This window comes from Heptranchias perlo, chromosome 22 (assembly GCF_035084215.1).
Source record: "Heptranchias perlo isolate sHepPer1 chromosome 22, sHepPer1.hap1, whole genome shotgun sequence".
Lineage (NCBI taxonomy): Eukaryota > Metazoa > Chordata > Chondrichthyes > Hexanchiformes > Hexanchidae > Heptranchias > Heptranchias perlo.
In genome coordinates this window covers 21,037,129-21,062,031 of record NC_090346.1, presented here as the reverse complement: position 1 = coordinate 21,062,031, position 24,903 = coordinate 21,037,129, and the positions used below count along the sequence as shown (strand labels likewise).

The 24,903-nt window shown below is 41.4% G+C and overlaps 1 protein-coding gene across 4 annotated transcripts in view; it reads left to right on the top strand.

The window, feature by feature from the left end:
• The window catches only part of fam234a (family with sequence similarity 234 member A), a 67,673-nt gene extending 59,702 nt beyond the window's left edge, over positions 1-7,971 (top strand). For 3 of the 4 annotated variants that reach the window (XM_068003123.1, XM_068003122.1, XM_068003124.1), the window contains 2 exons: positions 1,739-1,949; positions 6,165-7,971. In XM_068003123.1, coding sequence (XP_067859224.1) covers positions 1,739-1,947 — 209 coding nt within the window. In that variant the 3' untranslated portion in view covers positions 1,948-1,949; positions 6,165-7,971. Of the gene's footprint in view, positions 1-1,738; positions 1,950-5,882 lie in introns of all 4 variants that reach the window. The other variant, XM_068003125.1, reaches the window with a different exon arrangement.
• Positions 7,972-24,903: the final 16,932 nt, after the last annotated feature.

Sequence of the window (24,903 nt, the reverse complement as noted above, 5' to 3'; positions counted from 1 at the left end):
GCCGTTCCTTCATCGTCGCTGGGTCAAAATCCTGGAACTCCCTTCCTAACAGCACTGTGGGAGAACCTTCACCACATGGACTGCAACGGTTCCAGAAGGCGGCTCATCACCACCTTCTCAAGGGCAATTAGGGACGGGTAATAAATGCTGGTCTTGCCAGCAGCACCCACATCTCATGAACGAATTTTTAAAAAAAATTTGATAAAGTACCACCTAATAGACTTGCAAGCAAAATTAAAGCCCATGGAATTAAAGGGACAGTGGCAGCATGGATACGGAATTGTCTGAGGGACAGAAAGCAGAGAGTAGTGGTGAACAATTATTTTTCAGACTGGAGGGAAGTATACAGTGGTGTTCCCCAGGGGTTGGTATTAGGACCATTGCCCTTTTTGATGTATATTAATGACCTGGACTTGGGTATACAGGGTATAATTTCAAAGATTGCAGATGACACAAAACTTGAGAATGTAGTCAACAATGTGGAGGATAGTAACAGACTGGTGAAATGGGCAGACACATGGCAAATTAAATTTAATGCAGACAAGTGTGAAGTGATACATTTTGGTAGGAAGAATTATGAGGGGGTATATAAACTAAATGTACAATTTTAAAGGGAGTACTGGAACAGAGTGACCTGGGGGTGTATGTACACAAATCTTTGATGGTGGCAGGGCAAGTTGAGAAGGCTGTTGAAAAAACATATGGGATCCTGGGCTTTATTAATAAAGGCATGGAATACAATAGCAAGGAAGTTATGCTAAACCTTTATAAAACACTGGTTGGGCCTCAGCTGGAGTATTGTGTTCCGTTCTGGGCACCACACTTTAGGAAGGATGTCAAGGCCTTAGAGAGGGTGTAGAAGAGATTAACTAGAATGGTACCAGGGATGAGGGACTTCAGGTTATGTGGAGAGACTGGAGAAGCTGGGGTTGTTCTCCTTAGAGCAGTAAAGGTTAAGAAGAGATTTGATAGAGGTGTTCAAAATCATGAACGGTTTTGATAAAGTAAATAAGGAGAAACAGCTTCCAATGGCAGAAGGGTAACCAGAGGGGACAGATTTAAGGTGATTAGCAAAAGAACCAGAGGCGACATGAGAGTTGTTATGATCTGGAATGCACTGCCTGAAAGGGTGGTGGAAGCAGATTCAATAGTAACTTTCAAAAGAGAATTGGATAAATACACGAAGGGAAAAAATTTAGACGGGCTATGGGGAAAGAGCAGAGGAATGGAACTAATTGGATAGCTCTTTCAAAGAGCCGGCACAGGCACAATGGGCCAAATGGCCTCCTTCTCTGCTGTAACATACAATGATACAATGTGGAAGGGTTGCTCCTGGCTTACAGAAACATAGAGAGTAATTTTAATCGAATCTGGCCAGTGGGAAATGGGGCGTAAAACGGGTGTTCAACCTGTTACCGCCAGGCGGGTTAGATTAAAACGATTCCCATTTCTTCTGTTAACTGATTAAAGAATGCTGTTCATGGTAATCATACAAAAATGCCTGGCCTAGGTTGAAGGAATATGATCCAATGAATGTCAACACTCTAAAATGGGGAGGGAAGAGGTGGAGAATTTATAAATTTAAAGTGCATGTAATTATTACATACGCGCTACTATTTTACCACTTACTTGAATGTCCTTTTGTTGGTATAGAATTATCATTAATGCTCCTAAGAGAAAAATGAACAAATCTAACTTCCTATAAATACCTTTAATACTATCATATGTTTTATTGCAGCTGCCTTATTTGAACAAAGCAGACACGCTTGCAATGTACTGCTGGTGGGGCAACCTATAGGGAGTGAACCAGGACCGTTGACAATCACCAAACAAAAACTGAAAGAGGCCATCTCTTTGAGCACTGTTAGACGTCTAAACAAGGGGCATGATGATTTCAGTGACGATGAAATTAAGGAATACTTATATAGAATGAGATACAGCAGCTAAGGGTAAATAGAAAAATCTATTAAGAAAACACTGCCTCTGTCTTTGTTACCAGATCTATTTATGTATATAAAATATTTTTTGCTTTATTTCTTGCTAGCCAAAAGCATCTGCTTGCAAAATACTGTATTTTATGAACACTTTGTTCATAATTAAGCCTTCTGGATTTAAGAATTTCACCTGATAATTTGCTGTCAAAAGATGTATTCTAAGTTTCATGTTAAACCCTAGGACAATGCTGTATTAAAGCAAAACAAAGTTGTAAGATAAAAGGGCTGTGCTCCCTCCCTCACCATATACAAGTAGGATAACTATTACAATGACACTCACTGATGAAGTTCATCAGCTTATTACATCGAGCAAACTGTTGCGCTTGCTGTGATTTACTAATTAAATCCAAAGCTTTTTAATTACAAATATTTTGTTTCATTTTTGATTTGAAAAGCATGTTTTTGCTCACATCTGACTTTTTTTTTAACTTAAAGGAATTCAGAAAAAAAATAAAACCCCAAAATCAGAAGGCCCATCTTTAACCTGAATAGTCTCTCTTGGACACTTTTTTTATTTAAAGCATAAGTAAAATGTTAATCTATTAAATAGTATAAATTATATAGTATGCAAAACCCCAAGGAAATGCATAGCAGTGCTAGGACTTTTAATATCTTAATTAATCTTTAAGCTTCATCTCTAAATAATCCCTTTTTTTTGTTCAGGAATGTGAATATTAACTTAAATTTACATTACTTGATCTCAGTCATTTGAAAAAAATGACCATATCTGACTATAGTGAAACTTTTGGCTTACTACTATTTAAAAACTTAGACACCAATTACGATACCGTACACCTGAATGCAATATTTTAATTAGTGCATAGACCAGACTCTGGGGGCGTAGTTTGTATACATTGGGATCAGTGAATCGTAATCCTTCGAACTTAAAATAAATCTCAAATGTATTTGCAACAAGAACAACATGTTGGAGAAGAAAGACTGTGTGCCCCCTCAGAGTTAACATGTTATTTATTATTGGGAAGTCAGATTATGTGCACCCACTCAAAACTAATGTTTTATTTGCGAATGGAAAATTAGCATGGAGTTAAACACAAAGATTCCTGACAACCAAACGCCTTCATAGAATTATAGGCCCATTTGGCCCATCGTGCCTGTGCCGGCTCTTTGAAATACAATTAGTCCCACTCTCCTGCCCTTTTCCTGTAGCCCTGCAGATTTTTCCCTTTCAAGTACTTATACACTTCCTTTTTGAGTTATTATTGAAGGTGCTTTCACCACCCTTTCAGGCAGTGCATTCCAGCTGTGTGAAAAACATTTCTCCTTATGTCGCCTCTGCCAATCACCTGAAATCTGTGTCATCTGGTTACCGACCCTTCTGCCGCAGGAAACAGTTTCTCCTTATTTACGCTATCAAAACCGTTTAAGAATTTGAACATCTCTATCAAATCTTCCCTTAACTTTCTCTTCTCTACGGAGAACAACCCCAGCTTCTGCAGTCTCTCCACCTAACTGAAGTTCTGCTTCCCTGGCACCATCCTAGTAAATCTCCTCTGCACCCTCTCTAAGGCCTTGACATCCTTCTTAAAGTGTGATGCCCAGAATTGAACACAATACTCCAGCTGAGGCCTAGGAATTGATTTATATACATTTAGCATAACTTCCTTGCTTTTGTACTCTGTGTCTCTCTTTATAAAGCCAAGGACCCCGTTTGCTTTTTTAAAAGCCTTCTCAACTTGATCTGCCACCGTCAAAGATTTGTGTATGTTAACTCCCAGGTCATTCTGTTCCTGCACCCCCTTTATAATTGTACCATTTAGTTTATATTGCCTCTCCTCATTCTTCCTCACACTTCTCTGTGTTAAATTTTATCTGGCATGTGTCTGCCTATTCACCAATCTCTATATCCTGCTGAAGTCTGTAACTGTCCTCCTCAATGTTTACTACATTTCCGAGTTTTGTGTCATCTGCAAACTTTGAAATTATGCCCTGTATACCTAAGTCCAGGTCATTAATATATATCAAAAAGAGCAGTGGTCTTAATACCGACCCCTGAAGAACACCACTGCATACCTCCCTCCGGTCTGAAAAATAACCTTTCACCACTACTCTCTGCTTTCTTTCCCTTAGCCAATTTCATATGCATGCTGCCAAGGCCCCTTTAATTCCATGGGCTTTAATTTTGCTAATAAGTCTATTATGTGGTACTTTATCAAATGCCTTTTTAAAGTCCACATACACATAACATCAACCGCACTACCCTCATCAATCCTCTTCATTACTTCATCAAAGAAATCAATCGATTTAGTCAAACACGATATTCTCTCAAAGTTTCCCCACTACCGACATTAGGCTGACTGGCCTATGGCTTTAAACCAAAATTCTTTCTAAAGGAGCTGCAACTTTACATAGTTTTTTAAAATTTTAAACGAGGGTACCTTGCGCACTCCTCCTTTGGAAAATCTAGTATGGACACTGGTAGGATTTGTGAATGTTGTGGCAGCAACTTATCATGGCTGCCATAGCTGTCCTTTGAATGGTTTAAATTGGAAGTGCCTTCCACACTGCAGTTCCTGGTGTAGTTCAAATAAACATTTGGGGGGGAAATAAGAACATAAGAAATAGGAGCAGGAGTAGGCCATAAGGCCCCTCGAGCCTGCTCTGCCATTCAGTAAGATCATGGCTGACCTTTGGCCTCAACTCCACTTTCCTGCCTGATCCCCATATCCCGTGATTCCCCTAGAATCCAAAAATCTGTCTATCTCAGCCTTTAATATACTCACTGACTCAGCATTCACTGCCCTCTCGGGTAGAGAATTCCAAAGATTCACAACCCTCTGAATGAAGAAATTCTTCCTCATCTGAGTCTTAAATGGCCGACCCCTTATCCTGAGACTATGCCTCCTAGTTCTAGACTCACCAGCCAGGGGAAACAACCTCTCAGCATCTACCCTGTCAAGCCCTTTCAGAATCTTATATATTTCAATGAGATCACCTCTCATTCTTCTAAACTCCGAAGAGTATAGGTCCATTCTACTTAATCTCTCCTCAGAGGACAACCTTCTCATCCCAGGAATCAATCTAGGAAGGAGGGGGGAAAGTACCTATATTTTTTTCCTCCACATTTGAACTATGCCAGGAAGAACCAAATATGAAATAGACCTGTTGATACCATTTAAAGGCTGGCTAAGACAGAGATGGACTAGGGCAGCTATATTTTATTCACTGTTTCCATGTTTTGCCTACATAACAACAATTGCTGCACTCCAAAAAAGTAACTCATTGTATCAAATGCTTTGAGGTGTCTTGACAATGTGGTACAGTGCTATATAAAGGCATTTTTTAAAAATTCTATATTTTTTCCCTTCTGTTGGTGAAACTGATCTGTAACATACAAGAAGTTATTGTGCCAATTAGGGAAAGACTCTTTGAATGCTCAGAACCACATTGCAATGTGGCTACACATCAGAAAAGAAGTATGACTTTAAAAGGGATGAAACTACAGTGTCTAGTTTTTTTGTCTTGTGCACGACCTTGGAAAGAGCACACGCTATACAAGTGCTTTGAAATAAAGGAGATGCTTTAGGGAGATATACCCAAAATACTGCCCACATTTGCTATTGAAGTACACACAAGAAATTGGGTGCACTAGCCAGAATCCTGCTAGAATAATCCTTCTAGTTTTAACCAAAAACACTCTAAATAATATAGAAAAACATGCTAACCATTTTATAAAATGTCATAATATATCTTGTACTTGTATCAAATGCATATTTATGGTCTGCTTTAATTAAGTAATAATGTAGACTGTAATTGGGACCATGATTTTTAAAACAATTAAATCTAGTCATCCCAAATATTTGGAAAATGGATGAAATGCATGTTGATGGATCTGCTGAGTATTTCCAACATTTTCTATTTTTATTTCAGATTTTTTTTCCAACATTCGCAGTTTTTCTTTTTATCTCATCTCAATGCAAATCTGCATACTAATTATTTCAACAGAGTTGGTCTTTACAAGCACTCACTGGAGCCTGCTTTAAAAACTTTTGGAAGATTAAGACTGTTATTGGCAGATGGATGATGAGCACTGTGCACCTTATTCTGAATTTAACAATGTATATAGTGTACTGATTAAAATTATGCTTCCTGCAACATAAAAATGCATTAGGTATTTAATACTAATCCTGAAATACTTATTTCTACATCCAGGTTTTCATTATTAATGGAGAAATGTGACTGAAGAATAAAGCCCCATAGTGCATTTTCAAGTTTGAAAAAAGTTGGGGAGAAGATGAGGTAAATGAGGTAGGTTAGGTGAAAATAAGTTTTGGTCTAAAAACTGATAGATTAATTCATAGGGGGAAGGGAAGACTGGAGGAATCAAGGCGCTCACTTATATCATGGCAGCTCTAACTTTGTAAATGAGGCGTTTCTGCTGCTGCTGAAGATGTGCAGAACAATCTTCAGCGATTTGATCACCAGTATTGAGCACATTTCTAAATTAATGCCTTAGTATGCCGGAGAAAAATAAAACCTATAGTATTTAGCGGCATTGTATAATTGGCAAACTGGTTTATTCAAGAAATTATTGAAGTAATTAAGTATTTTATTACAACAAATAGAACTAATTGCTGAAATTGCAAAAGCAGTGGACAGTAAGGTTCAGCCTTAGCTCAGTGGTAGTGCTCTTGCCTCTGAGTCAGAAGGTTGTGGATTCAAGTCCTACTCCAGAGACTTGAGCACATAATCTATGCTGACACTTCAGTGCAGTACTGAGGGAGTCCTGCATTGTCTGAGGTGCTGTCTTTTGGATGAGATGTTAAACTGAGGCCCCGTCTGGCCTCTCAGGTGAATATAAAAAATCCCATGGTACTATTCAAAGAAGAGCCAGGGGAGTTCTCCCCGGTGTAGTAGCCAATATTTATCCCTCAACCAACATCACTTTTAAAAGAACATTACCTGGTCATTGCAGTTTGCGGAACTTGTGTGCAAATGGGCTGCCACGTTTCCTACATTACAAAAGTACTTCATGGGCTGTAAAACTCTTTGGGAAGTCCCGAGTGGGAAATTGAAATATCTGTGGGGAAAAGATGGGTTTGGTTTCGATGTCACTGAAAAATGAATTGTTCCTGTCTGCATGGACTTTGTGCTAGAGGTTTTATGTTAGTAAATTCAATATTTTAATTAAATTTAGAAAATGAGTCGGATCCAAACAAAAGTAGTGGACAAGAGTATAGATTTCTGAAATGCTTAATATATTTGGGTGATTTAATTTATTGATGAGATGTGTATTCTCACAACCTATTCTGTATTAAATACTATTCCATCTAAAGTTAATTTTTATCTGTACAAGACTATGTGATAGAGATTGCTTACAAAATTGCTAAAGTTTTGGGAATTTAAACTCCTATTTCAAGTTGGTATTTACCTCAAATAAAATCCCTTGTTAAATAAAGCATGCAAAAGCCAGGTAAAATACTACCAATTGGATCCAACCTGATTGTGGAGCAAGATGTAAGGTATTGATACAAAAGAATATAAAACTGGGAAAATGTATTTTAGATGGAAATTGACATTACTGATGTGCCGAATATGAATTTCATATTGTGTTCTTCCTCATAGGAGACTTTATATGTACACACAGAGTATCAGTTACTTTGGAGATGTAACTACAATGTTCAGTTCATGGTGTATGGTTTTCCTCAATGAATGTTTATATTTCAATACGCTACTCTCACTTTAAAGTGAAATACATTATTTTGCCTATGCATTAAACTATTAAATGAGTTGTGAAATGAAGTGCTTACTCTTTAGGTGCCTTGTTTACATAAGATCATATGTTTAAATATATAGATAGTTTGCGTTTTTCCTGTACTTTGCACTATTTTTCAAATTTTACAATGGTACTGAGCTTTTGTGTTATATCAAAGATGGAATATAGAGGTATAGTGGGAAGTGCTGTAAGTGTTAATAATGTGGCTTGTAATAAATTCTTCTGTTTCATCATGCAGAATAATCTGTTATTTTTTGATGTAAGAAAGTCACAAATGACATACTATGTGATTATGACCGTGGTAAACTATCCCTCTTCATCCTTCACAACCTGCGTGCAGCATTGGACAAGGTTGACCACACCATGCTCGTCCAACGCCTCTCCTCTGTTGGGTGGGACTGTCCTTGCCTGGGGGCAAGGTTCCATTCCTAGCTATCCAGCTGAAGCCAGAGAATCACCTGTAATGATTTCTCTTGCGGCTCCCACACCCTTACCTCTGGAGTCCCCCAGGGATCTATCCTTGACCCCCTCCTATTTCTCATCTACATGCTGCCCCTCAGCAACATCATCCGAAAACACGTCGGGTTCCACATGTAAGCTGACAACACCTATCTCACCACCACCTTTCTCAACCCCTTCACTGCCTCCACTTTTTCATGCTGCTTGTCCGACATCCAGTATTAGATGAGCAGAAATTTCCTCCAACTAAATATTGGGAAGACCAAAGTCATTGTCTTCGGTCCTCACCCCAAACTCTGTTCTCTAGCCACCGACTCCATCCTTCTCCCTGGCCACTGTCTGAGGCTGAACCAGACCGTTCGCAACCTTGGCGTCCTATTTGATCCTGAGCTGAGCTTTGTGGAAATATTAAAGTGGCAGTGATGAACCTGTGATATCTTACATAATAGGTTTTCCAATACCAGTTGAAATATCATTGAGATGCTGAATGGAGAGGTGATCCTACCCAACAGGAAGCAGAGGAAGAAACAAATGACCACTCTCTCACTGGTCTAATTGCTTATCAGCAGAAGTCTGTGGCTATTACCTTCATTCATAAACAAAGGTTTCTCCTCCTTCCCTTCCCATACATCCAAGCGAACCACCGCCTGTTTCTCCTTCACCAATAATTTTGGTTGCATCTCTCATTTCGATACAGGAAAGCCTAATTATACCATTATTCAATTTATAAATATTAAAAAAGCTTACTTTCTCCATTGTTCTTGGCTTGTTTTTAAATTCTGCAAAAAAACATTGGCTGAGGCGGAGGAGGTACTGCAATATATCCCATGCACCAAGGACGCCTTGAAATATGTCTGACCCCATATTGGATCGGGCGATATTCAGGTGTCTCATCCCAGGAATCAATCCAGTGAACCTTTGTTGCACCGCTTCTAAGGCAAGTATATCCTTCCTTAGGTAAGATATGGTAGAATGGCTAGTAAATCTGATTACAGTAGATAGTTCAGTTGAAGTGCCAGCACAGGCACAGTGGTGCAAATGGCTGATTTATGAGAAGAGCCTGGAAGTGATGAAACTATAGATAAAGGTTTTAGTGGTAGTGGAAATGAACTAGGTGATACAGAGATGGAAGTAGCCATTGAAAGCAAGTAACTATTCTTTGTGCAAACCTAGACATTGAGTGTTGTCAAGCTATTCTACTGGGAGAGGGCAGCATAGTTGAGCCTAGTAGATCGAGATCAGGACTGAAAATCCAGCCTGACTACTTTTTGTTTCCTCTCAAGCCTGGAAGTGCTGACGCCTCCACTACTGCCCAGTTCTTAATTAACTAACTGAGCACGATCCAGGGATCAAATTTGGACTATTACTGATCTGTATGGTTCAGTACCACACTCCATGGTATGTTTTCTCACTAAGCAGCCTCTTCTATCCACGATGCAGAATGACAAACTATTAGGACAGCATTCAGCATTATTGTGATGCCCCGATGCCTCTTCCCTCTGTGGATAGTAGACTTTTGACACCCTGGGGGTAAAATTCAACTTCGGCAGTGGCATAAAATGGGCAGTAGTGGCTCAACTTCAATAGAAAGGGAAATCAGGCGGGGTGTATAACGGGTGGCCGGTCTGCTACCGTCCGTTTTGTGCCCCCGCTGAAGTTGAATTACGTATCTTAATGTTCTTACATTAAGAATAGCCACTGCATCTGAAAATCATCCACTAGCATCAATCGCCAACTTTAGGAAAAGATAGGAAAGTTGGAAAAAAATTATTCTACTATCCCCCACATCACTAAGTTGACCATTATTGAAGATTTAAAAACTAGCTCTGAAGTAGTTGGTCCGGAGATGTCTGTTATACTGATTTTGTAAAAATGGTTACCGATCCAAACCTTCTTCCACCCAATCCATGCCTCCATCAAATCCCTCCTCAGAATTTTATTTCAGTCAGCTGGCTATCTGCCATGCAAGAACCAATCTTAAAAGTTCCCAAACCAAACTACTGAGAAATCCACACAAGCCATTTCTATTTGCTCAGTTTAGACACAGGTTGGCAACAGCCTAATTTAGAGACCCCCCTAAGTGTGCGTAGAGGTAATTCTAGATTTTAAGTCCGTTAAAATCATGTAGCCTTCAATAACAAAGCACTGGTAAGCTTCCTCCTTTACATCCAACCAGAACCATTTTACCTGCTCAGGTGTTGGGTTGCACAGTTATCTGAAGAAAAATGGAAAGATTCCTAGCTTGCAGAGACAAGATTAACCCTCCAGGTCCTATTAATGAGCCAGACTGCCTGGTCAATCATTAATAGCGTCTTAGAGTACTGTGGATCTACCAGATTACATTACTGAATTTGCCACAGAGACCAGACTTGGTTCCAATTTTTATGATCAGCATGTCATCTTAGAGCTCAAATCTTGCCTCTTTCTATCCCCCTCCAATGGGCACAGTTGGTCATTAGGCAACTGACAAGCATGGGCTTCCACCCTCACTAAGCAAAAAGGTGGTACAAGTACATTCTTAGGAGTCAGATAGTGAGCAATGCAACACATCATAAAATGTGTGAATGCATTACCACCATGCTACTGACCACAGCATAGGCAGGCACCATACCTCATTGAACAGTGCTATCACCAGTTGAAGATGCATAGCTTCAGCAATGGCTGCTCTCTGTATTCCACCTGAGCTAGGCACCAAACATGGCCTGCCTGAGGGTCTATTCCCATATTCAGACTCCAGATAACACCACTCAGCAATTATCACCTCAAGTCTGACTTTCATAGGAACAGGAGTAGGTCATTCAGTGCTTCAAGCCTGTTCTGCCATTCAATTAGATCATGACTGATCTGTATCTTAACTCCATTTACCCATCTTGGTTCCATATTCCTCAATACCCTTGCCTAACACAAATCTATCAATCTGTTTTGACATTTTCACTTGACCTAGCCTCAACAGCTTTTTTGGGGAGAGAGTTCCAGATTTTCACTAAATTTTGTCTCAAGAAGTGCTTTCTGACATCACCCCGAATGACCTAGCTCTAATTTTAAGGTTATGCCCCCTTGTTCTGTACTCCCCCACCAGAAAAAATAGTTTCACTCTACCCTATCAAATTATTTAATCATCTTAAACACCTCAAATAGATCACCCCTTAACCTTCTATACTCAAGGGAATACAAGCCTAGTCTGTGCAACCTGTCCTCATAATTAAACCTTTTAGCCCCGGTATCATTCTGGTGAATCTGCGCTGCACCTGCTCCAAGGCCAATATATCCTTTCTGAGGTGCGGTGCTTAGAACTGAATGCAATACTCCAGATAGGGTCTAACCAGAGTTCTGTACAGCTATAATATTACTTCCATCTCTTTCCATTCCAGCCCTCTTGAGATAAAGGCCAACATTCCATTAGCCTTTTAAATTATTTTTGTACGTGTCCACTAGCTTTTAGTGATTTCTGTATTTGGACCCCATAATCTCTCGACTCATCTACAGATCCTAGTTTCTCACCATTTAGAAAATACTTTGATCTATCATCCTTAGATCCAAAGTGGATGACCTCACACTTTCCCACATTGAACTCTATCTGCCATAGTTTTGCCCACTCACTTAATCTATCAATGTCCCTTTGCAATTTTCTATTCCCATCCACACCTAACTTACTGTCATCAGCAAATTTAGATATATGGCTCATCCAAGTCAATTTAATGTCAGTGGTGGGGAACTTTTAGAGACAGTAATCTGGGACAAAATTAATTGACACTTGAAAAGTATTGGCTAATAAACAAAAGTCAGCACAGATTTGTTAAAGGAAAATCGTGTTTGTCTAACTCGATTGAGTTCTTTGATGAAGTAACGGAGAGGGTCGATAAGGGTAGTGCGGTTGATGTATATATGGAGTTTCAAAAGGCATTTGATAAAGTACCACATAATAAACTTGTTAGCAAAATTAAAGCCCATGGGGTTAAAGGGACAGTGGCAGCATGGATACAAAATTGGCTAAGGGACAGAAAGCAGAGAGTAGTGTGAATGGTTGTTTTTCAGACTGGAGGGAAGTGTACAGTGGTGTTCCCCAGGAGTCACTATTAGGACCACTGCTCATTTTGGTATATATTAATGATCTGGACTTGAGTATAGAGGGCATAATTTCTAAGTTTGTAGATGACACAAAATTCAAAAATGTAGTGAACAATGTGGAAGATAATAACAGACTTCAGGAGGACATAGACAGACTGGTGAAATGGGCAAACACATGGCAGATGAAATTTAACGCAGACAAGTGTGAAGTGATACATTTTGGTAGGAAGAATGAGGAGAGGCAATATAAACTAAATGGTGCAATTTTAAAGGGGGTGCAGGAACAGAGAGACCTGGGGGTGCACGTACACAAATCTTTGAAGGTGGCATGACAAGTTGAGAAGGCTGTTGAAAAAACATATGAGATTCTGGGCTTTATTAATAGAGGCATAGAGTACAAAAGCAAGGAAGTTATACTGAACCGTTATAAAACACTGCATAGGCCTCAGCTGAAGTATTGTGTTCAATTCTGAGCACCACACTTTAGGAAGGATATCAAGGCCTTAGAGAGGGTGCAGAAGAGATTCACTCGAATGGTACCAGGGATGAGGGACTTCAGTTATGTGGAGAGATTGGAGAAATTGGGATTGTTCTCCTTAGAACAGAGAAGGTTAAGGGGAGATTTGATAGAGGTGTTCAAGATCACGAACGGTTTTGATAGAGTAAATAAGGAGAAACTGTTTACAGCAGCAGAAGGGTCGGTAACCAGACGATACAGATTTAAGGTGGTCAGCAAAGAGCCAGCGACGGCATGAAGAAACATTTCCTAACACAATGATCTGGAATATCCTGCCTGAAAGGGTGATGGAAGCAGATTCAATAGTAACTTTCAAAATACTTGAAGGGAAAAAAACAATAGGGCTATGGGGAAAGAGCAGGGAATAGGAATAATTGGGTGCCTCTTTCAAAGAGCCGGCACAGACATGATGGGCCAAATGGCCTCCTCCTGTGCTGTGCCTACTGTGATACTATGATAAATATAGCGAAAAGCTATAGCCCCAGTACAGTACCCTGGGGGACCACTAGTCACATCCTGCCAATTTGAGTACACACCTATTATCCTCCTACCTCCTAACCAATTCCCTATCCAAACTAATAGGTTGCCTCCAATTCCATGCTCTCTCATTTTTGTTAACAGTCTCTTATGTGGATCCTTGTCGAATACCTTCTGGAAGTCCATATAAATAACATCCATAGATACTCCTTTATCTACCACATTAGTTACCTCCTCAAAAAGTGAACTAGGTTTTTTAGATATGACTCACCCGTTACAAATCCTTGCTGGCGCTCTCTGATCAGCTCATATTTGTCCAAATGCTTAGTCACTCTTTCCGTAATAACAGATTCCAGTAACTTCCCCACAACTTACATTAGCCTAATAGGTCTAAAATTTCCTACTTTATCTCTCTTACCCTTCTTAAATAGTGGAGTGACACTGGCAATTTTCAAATCCAAGGGTCCAATAACTGAATCGAGAGTGTTTTGGATGATCGTGGCTAACGCATCAACAAAGTCAAAAGAAGGGAATGTGATAAGAAAAAGCCAAGGTGGCTGACTGGTTATGTACAAAGACAAATAAGATGTAAACAAAAATGTTTCTACATTCTTAAGGCATTAATAATACTCAACTAAACAGAGTTAAGTACAAAGAGCAGCTAAAGAAAACAAAGGCTGCTATTAGATCAGCTAAAAGGATAATGGAAAAGAGGATTGTGAGCAATTGTGGAAGTTATGTGAAGAGTCAGAGGACTGTCAAAGACTGTATTGGGCCACTGAAGGATGCTCAAGGACAGGTACAAAGGACTCATTGGGCATGACAGAAATATTAAATGAGTACTTTGCAATGACTTTCACTCTTGAAGATGATGCTCCACTGTTACAATTTAATGATGTTAATAATAAAACTAGTAATATTAACATAGATGAACATATTGTTTTAGATAGAATTAAGAACCTGAAAATAGATAGAGCAGCCGGGCCGGGTGATATCCACCCGAGGGACCACGGGGAGATGGGACACGTGCTGTGCGAGCCACTGGCCCATATTTTTAATAGCTCACTGCACTCTGGTTCCCTCAGCAGAGGGGCCAGTGACCAGGGGGAATAGATTTAAAGTAGTTAGTAGAAGGATTAGAAATTTTTTCACCCAGAAGGTGTTGGGGGTCTGGAACAGACTGCCTGAAAGGGTGGTAGAGGCAGAAACCCTCAACTCATTTAAAAAGTACTTGGATGTGGACCTGAAGAGCCGTGACCTACAGGGCCACAGACCAAGTGCTGGAAAGTGGGATTAAGCTGGATAGCTCTTTCTCGGCCGCCATGGACATGATGGGCAGAATGGCCTCCTTCTGGGCTGTAACTTTCTATGATTCTATGACTGGAAGGAGGCTAATGTCCCTATCTTTAAAAAAGGAGACAAGGCAGATCCAGGTAACTATAGGGCCATTAGTTTGACATCAGTAATAGGAAAGATGCTTGAGGGTATCATTAGGGATGTAAAATATGACTACTTGGATAGAGAGGGTCATATTGGGGACACCTAACATGACTTCAAAAAAAGGTGGTCTAACAAATTTGATTATATTTTTTGAAGAAGTTACCAAGATGGTGGATGAGGGAAGCCCAGCTGACATCGTCTACTTAGACTTCCAAAAAGCACTTGAAAAGGTACCGCACAAGAGGCTTTGCTACAAGATTGGTATTAGTAGTAATATATTGAACTGGATTGAGAATTGGCTGAAAGGCTGTAGGCAGAAAGTAGTTATAGATGGATTTGGATCTGGTTGGAGACCGGTCACCAGTGGTATCCTGCAGGGATCGGTGTTAGGACCATTGCTCTTTACTACTTTTATTAATGATATAGATGCAGGTGTTGGGGGTACGATCTGCAAATTTGCAGATGATACCAAGATCTGTGCGAGTGTCAGGACCGTAGACAATGCATGACTGCTTCAGGCGGATCTTAATGTGTTGGAGGATTGGGGTTGTGACTGGCAAATTATGTTTAATTTGGAGAAGTGCAAAGTTATGCATGTGGGCAGGACAAATGCTGAACACACATACGCCCTTCAGGGAAAAGCATTAAAGCAGGTGGGGAAAGAAAAAGATTTGGGCGTTCTAGTGCATAGATCTCTAAAGGTTTATGAGCAACGCCATGAAGCGATAGCTAGAGCATATAGGGTGTTGGGGTGCATTTATAGGACAATTGACTATAAGTCAAAGCATATTATTTTTGTCCTTGTACAAGACCTCATTTGGAATATTGTGTCAAGTTTTGGTCTTTGGTCTCCTCAAGTAGTGGGTGATAGTGAGGCTTTGGAAAGAGTGCAGCGGAGGGCCACTAGACTAATTCCCAGCTTTAAGCATCTTAGTTATCAAGATAGGCTAAACGAGCTGGGACTCTACACTTTAGAGAAGCGTAGATGTAGGGGTGATCTGATTGAGGTTTATAAGATGATGAAAGGAATAGATTGTGTTCTAGTTGACAATTTGTTCCAATTAAATACGTCAAGGAGGACCAGGGGTCACAATTTTAAGTTGTACAAGGCCAGATTTAGGTTAGATGTCAGGAGATGGTTCTTTTCCCAGAGAATAGTGGACCTCTGGAACAGGCTGCCGGCTCATGCGATGGATGCTGATTTGCTGAATTCCTTCAAGCGGGAGCTGGACCTGTTTCTGGCTGGGGCGGAGATCACCTCTTACGAAAAGGTGAGTAATATAATACATAGAATTATCAGGGCCAGAGTGATCTCCTGGACTAGTTTCGATAGCCAAAGGAGTTGGAGAGGAATTTCCCAGATTTTTTCCCCCCAAATTTGCCTGGGTTTTTGTCTGGTTTTTCGCCTCTCCCAGGAGATCACATAGTGTGGGGCGGGGAGTGTATATATTGTGATACACAAGGTATCATGATTGTGTGGGACAGGTTGGATGGATCAGAGGATATTTTCCTGTCCGTCATTGTTCATATGTTCGTAACCAGTCCTCACCTACATCTTTTAATATCCTGGGGTGGAAACCATCGGGTCCTTGAGATTTGTCTATCTTAAATCTCATTGGTTTATCAACTTTTTTTACCTTATATCGAATCTAGTTAGTTCCTCCCCTTGATTTATTTTTCATTTTCCTTGTATCTCTGGCACTTTATCCTCATCCTCAACTGTGAAGATCGATACACAAAGTAGCTATTTAGTAATTCTGCCATTTCTTGATTTCTAATTACAATATCACCTGTGTCTGCCCTTTTTGCAGTTCTTACCAGTTTCTTTGTATCCCTTTGCTGTTCTTTATGTCTCTCCCAGTCCGTGAGATCTCTATTGTGCTTTGCCTTCATATAAACCCTTTCTTTTAGTTTCATACTATCTCTCACTTCCCTTTCCTTATCTGTTACGCAATGGATATCTGGCTTTATTGTGGTCCAATGGCTATCTGGCTTTATTGTAGTCCAATGGATATCTGGCTTTATTGTGGTCCAATGGATATCTGGCTTTATTGTGGTCCAATGGATATCTGCCTTTATTGTGGTCCAATGGATATCTGGCTTTATTGTGGTCCAATGGCTATCTGGCTTTATTGTGGTCCAATGGATATCTGGCTTTATTGTGGTCCAATGGATATCTGGCTTTATTGTGGTCCAATGGATATCTGCCTTTATTGTGGTCCAATGGATATCTGGCTTTATTGTGGTCCAATGGCTATCTGCCTTTATTGTGGTCCAATGGATATCTGGCTTTATTGTGGTCCAATGGCTATCTGGCTTTATTGTGGTCCAATGGCTATCTGGCTTTATTGTGGTCCAATGGATATCTGGCTTTATTGTGGTCCAATGGATATCTGCCTTTATTGTGGTCCAATGGATCTCTGGCTTTATTGTGGTCCAATGGATCTCTGGCTTTATTGTGGTCCAATGGATCTCTGGCTTTATTGTGGTCCAATGGATATCTGCCTTTATTGTGGTGGAAGGATAATGACGCTCAGCCAACTGCAAAGCCAGACACTGGAGGGGGGGGGGGCGTATTTTAACACCCCCATCCCCCCCACGATGGGCAGGAGATGGTCGGTGGGGGTGTTAAACCAGCAAATTTGTGAAACCCGACCCCAATCCACCACAAACGCGACTGCTTCCGTTTTAATCGCGGCTGGATTGGGGGCGTCCGAGGGCTCAGGAAACCCGGCAGCTAAAGGAAGGCGGGAGCAACCGGATGCAGCATGTAAGTGCTTTTTATAGCACTGCTTGTGGGCCAGGAGGAGCAGGAATGCTTCCCCCAGCCCCTCAAGCACACCTTCTGCCACACTCGGCCACTCCCGCCCCCTCCAAACCCGCGATGTTTCCCTATTCCCCCCTCCCTCCCAATTGCCAGTCCGAACCCCCACTAACTCGTGATGTCTCCAGGGGACCATCCTCAACAATCCGTGGCTGCAGCCTTCTACTGCTGACTTTCCCACCCGGCAGCCGGCCAGTCTGTCAAACTGCCCAGCTGCCTGGTGGGAAATGGAGTAAAAAAATGATAATGAGGACCTGCCGTTAAATTCGGCAAGGCCTCTGCTTTCCTGGCATTTCTGAGTTCTCCCCCCACCCTGCAAACTCACACCCCCACTCCCTCCCCGCCACTCCGTACATATCGGAGCCTAGGTCTCTGACGGCTTGCCAGGGTTGACTTGCCAGTAGACAATGTTGGCAATGATAGCTTGTCTCTGTAGCCAAAATCCCTAGATTTCCACCTAGTCCACAAGATTCAGTCCTCATTCGAATCTAAGAGAGATTCAATGATGCATGTATATTGTGTTTTAAACATATATATAAGAGCATGGGACAAAGGCTAATTGAAAAATTTAAAGGCAAACACTTCTTTTTAAAGCAAGATAAGACACAGTCCAACAAAGACAAGAAAATCAAAACTGATGAAAGCAAAGTAATTTATAATGTTATACATAATTTGCATGTATTTTCCATTGTTCCCTTCGTGATTTGGTTGTATACCACATCACAGATCAAAATAAGACTTCCATATTTGTTTTATTCCACTCATGTCTGTATACAGGGAAGAAAATTATGCTCTCCAGGAAAATATTGATCATTACATACAATTACATTGACCGTACAGCACAGAAACAGACCATTCAGCCCAACAGGTCCATGCCGGTGTTTATGTTCCACACAAGCCTCCTCCCATCTTTCTTCATCTAACTCTATCAGCATATTTCTATTCCTTTCTCCCTCATGTGTTTATCTAGCTTCCTCTTAAATGCATCTATGATGTGGAGATGCCGGTGATGGACTGGGGTGGACAAATGTAAGGAATCTTACAACACCAGGTTATAGTCCAACAGTTTTATTTGAAAATCACAAGCTTTCAGAGGCTTTCTCCTTCGTCAGGTGAAGTACTAATCACCTCAACTACTCCTTGTGATAGCAAGTTCCACATTCTCACCACTCCCTATTGGATTTATTAGTGATTATCTTATATTTATGGCCCCTAGTTCTGGTCTCCCCCGTAAGTGGAAATATCTTCTCTATGTTTATCCTATCAAACTCTTTCATTACCTTAAAGACATCTATCAGGTCATCCCTCAGTCTTCTCTTTTCTAAAGAAAAGAGCCTCAACCTGATCTTTCCTGATAGGTATAACCTCTCAATTCTGATATCATCCTTGTAAATCTTTTTTGCACCTTCTCCAGTGCCTCCATATCCTTTTTATAATATGGAGACCAGAACTGTTCACAATACTCCAAGCGTGGTCTAACCAAGGTTGGATACAAGTTTAACATAACTTCTCTGCTTTCAATTCTATCCCTCTAGAAATGAGCCTCGGTGCTTGGTTTACTTTTTTTATGGCCTTATTAACCTGGTTTGCTGCTTTTAGTGATTTGTGTATCTGTACCCCAAGATCCCTCTGCTCCTCTACCCCATATAGACTCTTATTCTTCCTACCAAAATGCACCACCTCACACTTATCTATATTGAAATTTATTTGCCAATTACACGTCCATTCTGCAAGTTTATTAATGTCTTCCTGTATTTTTCACAGTCCTCCTCAATATTAACTATGCCCACAATTTGGTGTCCACAAATTTTGAAATTGTATTTCCGATTCCCGAGTCCAAATCGTTTATGTAAATGGTAAACAACAGTGGTCCTAGCACCAATCCTTGTGGAACACCACTTCCCACCTTTTGCCAATCTGAGTAACAACCTTAACCCCTACTCTCTGTTTGTTGTTTTGTAGCCAGCTTGCTATCCATTTGGCTACTTTTAATATGCGCAGATATAACCCATCCGGGGTTTTATCCTCTAAGTTTGATTAGTTTATCACTTATCAACATCCTTTATATGTTAAATGTCTTTATATCTTTTTTTGATCTCTTCTTCTAATGTAATGCCCATTATGTTAGTCTCCCTGGTAAATACTGAGGCAAAGTAATTATTTAATATTTCTGCCATTTCACTGTAGAATACTTTACTATTTATTTTCATATTCTTTGACAATTTAGTTTTGTAGTTTTTCTTTACTTTCCTAATTGTTTTTTTGACTTTTTCCTAACCTGTTCATATTCCCTTCTGTCATCCTCTCCTTTATTGCCTATGTACTTAGTGTATGCCTTTTTCTTTAGTTTCAATTTTGCCTTTATTTCTTTATTCATCCATGGCGTGTCAATACTGGCTAGTTTGTTCTTGCTTTTCAGTGGGATATATTTCTCCTGGACCCTATTGATCACCGTTTTAAATGTTTTCCACTGTTGTTCAATTTCTTTGTTTGTCAGTAAATTTTTCCAGTTTATTTTCCCTAGTTCCATTCTCATCCCCTTAAAATCAGCTTTTTTCCAATTTATTACTTTGGTCTTTGTCTTACTTATGTCTTTCACAATCTTTATTTTAAACCTCATTATGTTGTGATCGCTATTGCCTATATGTTCTCCTATGCTTACTTCTCTTACCTGTTCTGGTTCATTTGCCATTACTAGATCCAGCAGTGCTTCCTCTCTTGTTGGGCCTTTTACATACTGGGTAAGAAAGTGTCCTGCACACATTGTGAAAACTCCATTCCCTGTACCCCTTTACCTACCTCTTCTTGCCAGTTTATTTGGGGGTAGTTAAAATCTCCCATGATTACTATTCCATGTCCTTTACTCATTTCACATATATGATTCCATATTTCTTCCTCCACCTTCTTTCCATTATTACGTGGCCTGTAGTGTAGCCCTATTATCGTGATCGATCCCTTGCCTTTTATTTCAATCCACATGGATTCTGTTTCTATCCTTCTGTTAGTTATGTCCCTTTTTTCTACTGCGGTTACATTATCTCTAATTAGTACAGCTACTCCACCCCTCCCCTTCCCTTCTTTCTTCCCTATCCTTTCAGATTATGTTATAACCTGCACTATTTAATTGCCAGTCCTGTTCTTTATGTAGCCATGATCTTGGAACTGCTTCGATCTTCTGAGGATATATTATGTTAAATATGATATTTTTATTACCTGTATGAAATGTATTAGATATGGTGGTTAGGATCTGGAATGCACTGCTGGGGGAGGGGCGGGGGGCGTTGGTGGAGGCAGATTCAATCGTGGCTTCCAAAAGGGAACTGGATAAATACTTGAAAGAAAATGTTTGCAGGCTCCGGGGATAGTGGGGGAGTGGGATTAGCTGGATTGCTGTAACCATTCTATGATATGTTTCATTTGAAACCATAATTCATAGTTTAGTAATAGCTGTACAACTAATAATTTACACAAGGTTTATACAGAACAGTTAACATTAGGAAAATGTTATGAGCAGCATTTACCAACAACAAAATTGGCAGACAGGAAATTCATGCACATTTAATATTTACAGTTGGGTTTTATTTTTGTAAACTTTGTATTGTTTGTTTTTACATGAAAATAAAGCCCAAGTCAATGTTTGTCTCAGTGGCTATCTTACTCACATAAACATGCTGCGTGGAAATTGAAACATGCAAAATTCCTTGTAAGGCTTTCAGGCATCGGTGATCCCCACGGATTGATAGCACATGACATCACAACTTTTATTTACAATGAAGACAAATTGAGACAAGTAAAACTAGTGGATCACGGAGAATAAAAATTTGTATAGATCAATCCATTATATTCTCCAGTGTAATGTTGATGATCTGGAATGCACTGCTTGTAGGGCGGTGGAAGCAGATTCAATAGTAACTTTCAAAAGGGAACTGGATAAATACTTGAAAAGGAAAAATTTGCAGGGCTACGGGGAGTCACAGAATCATAGAATCATAAAAAGGTTACAGAACGGAAAGAGGCCATTCAGCCCATCGAGTCTATGCCAGCTCAATGCAAGAGCACTCCAGCTACTCCCTATCCCTGTAGCCCTGCAGATTTTTTCCTCTCAAGCCAGCACTGACCCCTGGGGAACACCACTGTACACGTCCCTCCAGTCAAAAAAACAACCGTTCACTATTACTCTCAGTTTCCTATCACTTAGCCAATTCTCTAACCATGTTGCTACTGCCCCCTTTATTCCATGGGCCGCAATCTTGATGATAAGCCTACCATGCAGCACTTTATCAAACGCCTTTTGAAAGTCCATTTACACTACATCAACTGCATTGCCCTCATCTACCCTCTCTTGTTACCTCATCAAAAAAAACGATTTCCTAAAGGACATAGCTGCCAGACTGGGCCTGCAGCAGGCGGTGAGCGAACCAACACAAGGGAAAAACCTACTTGACCTCGTCCTCACCAATCTACCTGTCACAGATGCATCTGTCCATGACAGTATTGGTAGGAGTGACCACTGGACAGTCCTTGTGGAGACGAAGTCCCGTCTTCACACTGAGGACACCATCCAATGTGTTGTGTGGCACTACCACCGTGCTCAATGGGATAGATTCAGAACAGATCTAGCAGCTCAAAACTGGGCATCCATGAAGCGCTGTGGGCCATCAGCAGAAGCAGATTTGTATTCCAGCACAATCTGTAACCTCATGGCCCGGCAAATTTCTTACTCTACCATTACCAACAAGCCAGGGGATCAACCCTGGTTCAATGAGGAGTGAAGAAGAGCCTGCCAGGAGCAGCACCAGGAGTACCTAAAAATGAGGTGCTAACCTGGTATCATTACAACACAGGATTACATGTATGCTAAATAGCAGAAGCAACATGCTATAGACAGAGCTTAGCGATTCCACAACCAACGGATCAGATCAAAGCTCTGCAGTCCTGCCACATCCAGTTGTGAATGGTGGTGGACAATTAAACAACTAACGGGAGGAGGAGGTTCTGTAAACATCCCCATCCTCAATGATGGCAGAGTCCAGCACGTGAGTGCAAAAGACAAGGCTGAAGCATTTGCGACCATCTTCAGCCAGAAGTACCGGTTGGATGATCCATCTCGGCCTCCTCCTGATATCCCCACCATCACAGAAGCCAGTCTTCAGCCAATTCGATTCACTCCACGTGATATCAAGAATCGGCTGAGTGCACTGGATACAGCAAAGGCTACGGGCCCCGACAACATCCTGACGGTAGTGCTGAAGACTTGTGCTCCAGAACTAGCCGCGCCTCTAGCCAAACTGTTCCAGTACTGCTACAACACTGGCATTTACCCGAAAATGTGGAAAATTGCCCAGGTACATCTTGTCCACAAAAAGCAAGCCAAATCCAATCCGGTCAATTACCGCCCCATCAGTCTACTCTCAATCATCAGCAAAGTGATGGAAGGTGTCATCTACAGTGTTATCAAGCGGCACTTACTCACCAATAACCTGCTCACCGATGCTCAGTTTGGGTTCCGCCAAGACTACTTGGCTCCAGACCTCATTACAGCCTTGGTCCAAACATGGATAAAAGAGGTGAATTCCAGAGGTGAGGTGAGAGTGACTGCCCTTGAAATCAAGGCAGCATTTTACCGAGTGTGGCACCAAGGAGCCCTAGTAAAATTGAAGTCAATGGGAATCAGGGGGAAAACTCTCCAGTGGCTGGAGTCATACCTAGGACAAAGGAAGATGGTAGTGGTTGTTGGAAGCCAATCATCTCAGCCCCAGCACATTGCTGTAGGAGTTCCTCAGGGCAGTGTCCTTGGCCCAACTATCTTCAGCTGTTTCATCAATGACCTTCCCTCCATCATAATGTCAGAAATGGTTCAGTTCCATTCGCAACCCCTCAGATAATGAAGCAGTCCATGCCCATATGCAGTAAGACCTGGACAACATCCAGGCTTGGACGATAAGTGGCAAGTAACGTTCACGCCAGATAAGTGCCAGGCAATGACCATCTCCAACAAGAAAGAGTCTAACCACCTCCCCTTGTCATTCAATGGCATTACCATCGCCGAGTCCCCCACCATCAACATCCTGGGGGTCACCATTGACCAGAAACTTAACTAGACCAGCTACATAAATACTGTGGCTACAAGAGCAGGTTAGAGCCTGGGAATTCTGCAGCGAGTGACACACCTCTTGACTCCCCAAAGCCTTTCCATCATCGACAAGGCACAAGTCAGGAGTGTGATGGAATACTCTTGCCTGGATGAGTGCAGCTGCAACAACACTCAAGAAGCTTGACCCATCCAGGACAAAACAGCCCGCTTGATTGGCACCCCATCCACCTCCCTAAACATTCACTCCCTTCACCACTGACGCACGCTGGCTGCAGTGTGTACCATCCACAGCAACTTGCCAAGGCTTCTTCGACAGCACCTCCCAAACCCGAGACCTCTACCATCTAGAAGGACAAGGGCAGCAGGCACATGGGAACAACACCACCTGCACGTTCCCCTCCAAGTCACATACCATTCCGACTTGGATAAGCATCGCCGTTCCTTCATCATCGCTGGGTCAAAATCCTGAAACTCGCCAATTAACAGCACTGTGGGAGAACTTCCACCACACGGTACGGTAGCATGGTGGTTATGTTACGAGACTAGTAATCCAGAGGCCTGGACTAAAATCCCGAGTCACGAGGTCAAATCCCGCCATGGCAGTTGACGATTTAAAATTCAATTAATTAAATAAAAATCTGGAATTAAAATACTAGTCACAGTAATGATGGCCATGAAACTACTGGATTGTGGTTAAAAACCCATCTGGTTCACTAATACCCTTTAGGGAAGGAAACCTGCCGTCCTGACCCGGTCTGGCTTATATGTGACTCCAGACCCACAGCAATGTGGTTGATTCTGAAATGGCCTAGAAAGCCACTCAGTTGTAAAATCTCGCTACGAAAAGTCACAATAAAAATAAAACCGGACGGGACAACGGCAAATTGGGCAAACCAAGCCCAGTCAACCCTGCAAGGTCCTCCTTACTAACATCTGGGGACTTGTGCCAAAATTGGGAGAGCTGTCCCACAGACAAGTCAAGCAACAGCCTGACATAGCCATACTCACAGAATCATACCTTTCAGCCAACGTCCCAGACTCTTCCATCACCATCCCTGGGTATGTCCTGTCCCACTGGCGGGACAGACGCACCAGAGGTGGCGGTACAGTGATATACAGTCAGGAGGGAATAGCCCTGGGAGTCCTCAACATTGACTCTGGACCCCATGAAATCTCATGGCATCAGGTCAAACACGGGCAAGGAAACCGCCTGCTGATTACCACCTACCGTCCTCCCTCAGCTGATGAATCAGTCCTCCTCCATGTTGAGCACCACTTGGAGGAAGCACTGAGGGT